This window comes from Penaeus chinensis, chromosome 2, assembly GCF_019202785.1.
Source record: "Penaeus chinensis breed Huanghai No. 1 chromosome 2, ASM1920278v2, whole genome shotgun sequence".
Classification (NCBI taxonomy): domain Eukaryota; kingdom Metazoa; phylum Arthropoda; class Malacostraca; order Decapoda; family Penaeidae; genus Penaeus; species Penaeus chinensis.
Window position 1 is genome coordinate 15392527 of NC_061820.1, and position 7500 is coordinate 15400026.

The 7500-nt window shown below is 36.3% G+C and overlaps 1 protein-coding gene across 3 annotated transcripts in view; it reads right to left on the minus strand.

The window, feature by feature from the left end:
- The window catches only part of LOC125035863 (condensin complex subunit 3-like), a 22803-nt gene that overhangs the window by 4843 nt on the left and 10460 nt on the right, over positions 1-7500 (minus strand). For all 3 annotated transcript variants that reach the window (XM_047628175.1, XM_047628182.1, XM_047628189.1), the window contains exons 13-21: positions 7377-7500; positions 7016-7186; positions 6628-6778; positions 6239-6345; positions 5795-5911; positions 5146-5219; positions 2046-2195; positions 1276-1473; positions 218-667 (exon numbers count right to left, since the gene is read on the minus strand). The exon at positions 7377-7500 is cut by the window's right edge and continues 100 nt beyond it. In XM_047628175.1, coding sequence (XP_047484131.1) covers positions 218-667; positions 1276-1473; positions 2046-2195; positions 5146-5219; positions 5795-5911; positions 6239-6345; positions 6628-6778; positions 7016-7186; positions 7377-7500 — 1542 coding nt within the window. The remainder of the gene's footprint in view (positions 1-217; positions 668-1275; positions 1474-2045; positions 2196-5145; positions 5220-5794; positions 5912-6238; positions 6346-6627; positions 6779-7015; positions 7187-7376) is intronic.

A 7500-nucleotide genomic window follows, 5' to 3' on the forward strand; every position in this document is an offset into this window, starting at 1 on the left:
TGTATATGTGTAGGTATGTATATGTGTAGGTATGTATATGTGTAGGTATGTATATGTGTAGGTATGTATATGTGTAGGTATGTATATGTGTAGGTATGTATATGTGTAGGTATGTATATGTGTAGGTATGTATATGTGTATATGTAGTATTAGAGTGTGGTATTTTAAAAGGATAATCTAATGTTTAACTGTAAAGCTTTATCAGTAATTTGCCTACCTCTGGGAGATTATAGCAGATCTGCCTGACCTGCGTGCTGGTGTGGTATCTTCACTAGTGGTGGAAATTTGTGAAGCTCTTTTCGTTGAGCGAGACGTTGTGGATGATTGCAATGATTCACTTGCAATGACTTGTGAATCCTTTTGTGCTGAACCCCTGCCTCTTCGACCAGAGCGAGTTTCACTGACGGTGGCCCCAGGTTTGGTCTTTCTGTTGCCTGGAGTGACTTTCAGGTGAGAGTCCTCTACCTCCTTATGTTTTGCAGCTCTTCCACTGGATGCTGATGAGTCTGTCTCAGGTACTACAGTTGCTGAGGATCTTGATGGTCTGCCTCTGCTGGTTGAGGCTGATTTGCTTGAAGTGTCTTGGGAAGGAGTTGCTGAAGTTCTGTTACGTGTAACTCTTCCACTGGAGATGCTTTCTTCCTTGCTATCTTTATTACTTGGGGTCCTACAATGTAGAATATTCATAAACACTTAGGGAAAAATTATCATAAGTATTTTTACAATGATATTATGCATAAATACCCCCAAAATAAAAGCATCGTTTTTTTTAACCGATTCTTACAGAAAGAAGGTCTTCGATGTTTCACCCCCAGCCCCGCAACTGACTTGTATTTAACCTAATCAGCATGCATGGCAAGATTACATGCCATGCCCACTGTAATACAAGTTTATTTATTGTATTTACACATAGATGGCTCTACATGTGCTTAGTCACCAAGGAGTCCTATCTATCTCACCTGTGCACCCTTTTCCTCGACTTATGGAAAGGGCCTTTTGCATTATTTTATTGTTTTATTGATCTTATTATCAATTCAATAATCATAACTTCTAATAACAATAATAGCAGTATCAATATCAATTGTATTAAAAAGGAAAATACATTTCCCTGCCAATTCAAGGGATGGGGAGATCAGGATTGGTCACTAGGGCCTACTGATAGACTCCTTGCCGGCTGAGCACATGTGGAGCCATCTGTATGTAACAATATTCACAAAAAACAACAGGGGACAGGACATAAATCCCGGGCAGTTGGGTTAAGGAAGGAAAATCTACCTGGTGGTACGTGGAACTTTGGCAGGTAAAGTGGTTTCTTCTTCACTTGACTCTCCCGTGGTAGTGGTTTCTTTCTTGTTTCGCCTTCGCCCTCTCAATGCTGGAGAAGTATCTGTGGCAGGTGACACTTCCTTCTTTCTGCTATGCCTTCTGCTTGATCTTGGTGGTGTATCCTCATCATCAGTTCCCCTAGAGGATCTAAATATAATAATAATAATAATAATAATAATAATAATAATAATAATACCACCACCACCAAAAATAACACACACACACACACACACACACGTGGAAATCACATAATGGACAAAGTATTGGAAATCAGAAACTGCAGAAGAAAATTAAAATGCTAGCAGACAAAAATGGTATGAAAGGATTCCTGTTTATAATGCTTCATATCATTGCAGTAAGTATAATATTAATTACTAAGCATCCAATACTCAATGTTGCAAGATCACTTAACTATACACATTTACTTTCATCACATAATTGGGCATGTCATGGGTATGGTTAATCCATCTAGTCATGTAAGAACTAAAGTATATTTTGGAATAGGAAACAGAATCCACGGTTTCGGATATGAACTTCCAGTATATATAAAAAAAAAATAATTTGCATAGCAAATCACTCACTTCTTTCAGTAAATTTCATAAAAGATTCTTCATGAAAACAAACTGTAAACAAATCCTAAAATGACTTCTACTTAGCAAAATAAAGATGTATAAAACAACTGTTGCCTATTCCTCAAACCACAAACTAACTTGACTTACACAGATGATCTTGCAATCTTGGCAGCTTTTCCCAAATCTGGACTTCCTGGAGCTCTGCATCGACGAGTAGGTTGTTTTGGAGTGCCATCAGATGAATCAAACAAGTCGGAACTGGAGCCATCTTTCTCCTTCTTCTCACTTGTAAAAGTTCTTCAAAACAAAAAGAAAGAGACATAGTATAAATTCTCTTATTCTCATAATTAGTAACCTCAAAAACATCAATAATAATAGCTACAGCAATAATAAACAACCTGTTGGATCTGGGTGCCTCACTGCCCACACATGGCCTAAAATCTTGCCATTAAGCTTAACCCAATGCCACTGGGCATAGCATGTAAGTACATAACATGCCCACTGTGAGTTTACTTTATTAACTTTTTTTTAAACACATAGATGGCTACATTTATACCAAGTCACCAATTTGCCAATTAAGAGTACTACCTGTTTAACCTTTTCCTTGATTTACGAAAATATTTTACGTTATCTTATTTTGCTGTTACTAATGTTTATAACATTATAGTATCTATAATGTTTATAATAAAAATAGCACTATTGATATTCAAAACATTAGTAAAAAAAATGTTTTTTCCCAGCCAGTTCAAGGAAAGTGAAATCAAGTAAGGTCACAAAGTCTACTAATTTCCTTTGTGGGTAAGCACTTGGAGAGCCATCTATGTGCAGAGACATAAAAATTAGCACAGCATTTTCCCCAGTGGCATTGGGCTAATTGAGTGGCAACTTTCCCAGGTAGGGGTCCTTTTCCCTATTTGAATCTGAAAATCAAGGAATTTTCCCAGGTCCAATTTTTCTTTCAAGGATGTATTTTCACCAAAATATGACATCCAGTTTTTGGGAGGTTTACAATAAAAAAGGTGAAAACAGATGATGCCAACTTTAAGTAGATTTCTCATAACCATTTTCCACAAACTTTATTTTTACTTTCAAGTAATACTCTGCAATAACTCTCATCAGTACTTGTCTTTAAGCACTAAACTATTGAAATAGATGGTACAACTAGAGCAACAGTGACTATATTGGCCCACAGAAGTGTGAAAAAAAAACTAGTCAAATCTCCAGTACCTAGTGTAACCATGAAACAAGGATTCTTTACATTTTGTATCATGACAAAGATGCTTTTCATGAAAAAGGCAGTACAAACAATTTCCAAGCCTTTTCCAGGATTTCTTTTTGAAAAATCAGTTTTTCAAGGTTTCCCAGACCTGAAAACGAAAATGCTGGAATTCTAGGTGGCAGAAAGACCCAGCATGGCTCACAGTTGCAACATTCCGTACTTGTTGACTGTTGGAAATAATGGAAGAGCCCCTTTATAATGCCCACCAAAATTCATCTTTGTCCAAGAGCTTTGTGCAGTCACAGAATGTCTTTCCTGTTATCCTGGCCTCTAGGTGAAATTTTCAAGACCACACATTCCTGTCACCCTGGCCCTCAGCCAAGTTTTCTTTGAAGGGATATTCCATCACCCAACCCACCATAATGGAAACATCACCTGGATCCAATGGGTAAATAATAATAAAAATAACATGTTATATGTTATAACCACTTTCCACCAAACAGTGCCCAGCTTCTAAAGTATATGTAGGACTTGCTGCCAGTCAAATGGTGAGTGCTAATCTAGTCACAATTTCAAAATTCCTGTGACTATGAAAATCATCCACCAATTAACTGACATTTTACAAAATCTTCATCCTTTTGCTTTTACAGGAAGATGTACGGTGAGAATAAAATTCTGGTTTTCAATGAATGACCACAATTAGTACCTAAACCAAAATGTGATACCTTCATAACAAAAAGGTTACCATGCCAGAATTAAAGAAGGCAGAGGAAAGATTACAGAAACATCACCTCCCTCAGTGTTTGCCATATAGTTATAGTGGTGCAAGTCATTTCAGTGGTATATGCATTCAGTTTTGTGATGCTGTGCAATAGCTATCTAATATGAAAACAACAACTAGCATCTGAAAGACCCAGTTTATAAGTAATAGATTTTGCCTGACATGCGGACAATTGCAAATGGAAACAACAAAATCTTGCGCCCTGCTTCTGAAAAACCCTTATACCAATTCCTTGTGAAAAGATAAGTGAAGGTGATTTTTTGTCCCCTATTAACCCATTCGCCCCATGTGGCAAGAATACATGCCATGCCCACTGTAATACACGTTTATTTATTGTATTTACACATAGATGGCTCTATAAATTCTTAATCACCAAATAGCCAGTTATCAGAACTACCTATCTCACCTGTTAACCCTTTCCTTCACTTCAGGGAAGGGTTCTCTGTATCATTTCTTTATCTAAAATATTCTAATGACAAATTAATAATCATAACGTGAATAACAACAATTAAAGTATCAATAACAATGATCTTAATAAGAAAAACACATTTTCCCACCAATTCAAGGAATGGGAAAATCAGGATCGGTAACTAGGGCCTACTGATAGACTCCTTGTATGTAACAAAATTCACCAAAAACTACAGGGTACAGAACATAAATTCAGGGCAAATAGGTTAACGGGAAAATCCAGTGTTCAGTGTAATATTGTTTTGTGAAATGTCTTTGTATATAGATGGCTCCACAAGTACTTAGCTACAAAGGAGTCACTTAGACTTTGTAACCTCATGTGATTTCATCTTTCCTAAAAAGGCTTTCTAATAAAATTCATAGTCCCCTGACAATTGCTTTGAAGTTTGCTTACTTAAAAATAATAATATAAATAATTTATCTTTGTAAAAAAAAAAAAAAAAAAAAAAAAAAAAAAAAAAACTATGGGTTTTGGTCCCCACTTACACCTAATCTAAAAGAGGATCCCCACCCCATGCTGAGCCCATCCACTTCCCTCCAACAAAGATTGCTTTCAATATACTGGAGAAAGAAAGAACGAAAAAGAATAATGGTTTCTTTAACTCTGGCTGTACTTTACTGAACAACCATTTACTCTGATATTTTATATTAGCTATATAAATTGTAACTGCAATGCCACTCAGATGGTGGTCAGAAGGAAGCAACCCATTGTAGCTCCAAATAAATAAAATAACTCACGTAATCAATAACATGTTCCATTCACATAAGTGATAACTTACAGTTCAACTTCCCCATCTTCAGCTGATACCAAGTTGGCCACTCTTGAATTATCCTCTTCCTTTGAGTCATCTTCCTGTTAAAACATAAAATAATAGTCAATTACTTCTGCAAAATCTATTTTGTCAATTTTCATACTTATATGCAAGTCAAATATATAAGATTGAGTGAGAGACAGAGACAGACAGACAAAGAGAGAGAGAGAGAGAGAGAGAGAGAGAGAGAGAGAGAGAGAGAGAGAGAGAGAGAGAGAGAGAGAGAGAGAGAGAGAGAGAGAGAGAGAGAGACAGAGAGAGTGAGTGAGAGAGAGACAGAGAGAGTGAGTGAGAGAGAGACAGAGAGAGTGAGTGAGAGAGAGACAGAGAGAGTGAGAGAGAGAGAGAGAGAGAGAGAGAGAGAGAGAGAGAGAGAGAGAGAGAGAGAGAGAGAGAGAGAGAGAGAGAGAGAGAGAGAGACAGACAGACAGAGAGAGAGAGAGAGACAGACAGACAGACAGACAGACAGACAGACAGACAGAGAGAGAGAGAGAGAGAGAGAGAGAGAGAGAGAGAGAGAGAGAGAGAGAGAGAGAGAGAGAGAGAGAGAGAGAGACAGACAGACAGAGAGAGAGAGAGAATCCTCCATCAGGCCATTAAAGAGAAATAAACTTACATCCTTTTGGGTGCTTGCAAGTTTGGGCGATCCTACATCACTCAGTTCCTCTGGCAGAACCAGATTTGGTACTTGAGGGATACGCTTTGAGGGACTTGCCTCACAATCTGACTCAGGCTGAAGGGATAAGAGATAACTAATGAGAAACAGATGAGAAACAGATAATTTCAATTTCAATTTCAAAGAGTTGCTGCTTCTCATTCGGATAAAAATATTATGTGATACATGATATATTAAATGTTATATTGTTAGATAATAAATATCAATAAGTAATAACTGATAAATAAATCAAACTAAACTTCATTGTATGGTACAAAATATGAGAATAATAGTTATAAGTATATTTGGTATGAGATGCAAATAAAAAATAATGCCATGAATTATGTACTCTTTCATATATAAATATAATTTTAGTAACATTTGCTCAAGATGACAAATACTCACTTCACTCGAAAACATCTCTGGGTCAGAGAATGTTGTGGTGTTGTACAGCATTCTTTTTCTCTTCATAAATGTATTTTCTATGCTTTTATTTCCAGTGGTATTCATTTCTATACAAGGGGAAAAATGCAAACAAAATATATTTAATACAAATTTTGTTAAAACTTAAAAACTTACACTTTAAAAATTCAGCTACTGTTTCAACTTGAATTGATTTACACCTGGTCTCACCTCTACATGTTCCTTTTGCCTAATACTATATAATGAAAAATTAAAGTCCACAATACAAATTAGCTGTCTGGTCAATGATACATATACATAGTCTTTTCTTTATGATTCAAAATGGAGTCTAAAGGTTCATGAAAAACACCAGATCTACAGCTTCCACCCACCTATTGTTTCACTTAAGTCTTCCGTCATTGTTGTATTATCAGGCTTTTCCTCTTTAATTGTAACCTCTGTTTCTGGGGCATCCTTCAGTAGATTCTGCACTGTCTGCTGGAAGCGCTCCAGGCCATTGATACAAACACGCTCTTTAACACGCTGTGGAAATTTTTATTTTATTGAAGTTACCGTATATCCATTATCTGTTTAATCTCTCCCTTTATACATTCTTTGAAACAACTACTAGCTGGCATTTAGGTTAGCCATCTAAATGAGACCATAAATGTAAGACAAAATGTTGATGTTTTGCATGATGTTCTTGTAAATAGGATACTCATAATTTGCTTTTATTTAGACAAAATATTAAATAAAATTAAGCAAACCTGTTAAACTTACCTTAAGTAATTTCAATGCCAAAACATCCACTTGTCTTAGGGTAGAATAGTTGGTGGGTGAAAGACTGAGATTATTAAGGCATCGAATGAGCAGTTTATTCCAGCTGCTCTCTGGGTAGGCTAAAATCTCGCTGCACAGTGTAAACACCAGTATGTCATGATTGTTCACTTGCTGGAAAGATATATGTAAAATTTCTTGTTTAAAGGATGCATTATTCTGTTTCATGATGGACCGAGTAATCAAGTATAAAATTAATAGTATCAACACAATACTAAAATTAATATTAGCATAAATATTTCTATCAATTTATATTTGCATAACTTATACACAAGAAACTATTAAAATATCAATCCCCACTAACCTCGTTTGACCTATCAGCAATAATGGAAGGGCTAGTGATTGAAACCAAGAAATTGGCAACATCTTCCACATCAACATCAGCAAGCGGGGAGCGAGTTGGGGCGTTGAAAAGAGTCTGGAGGGTG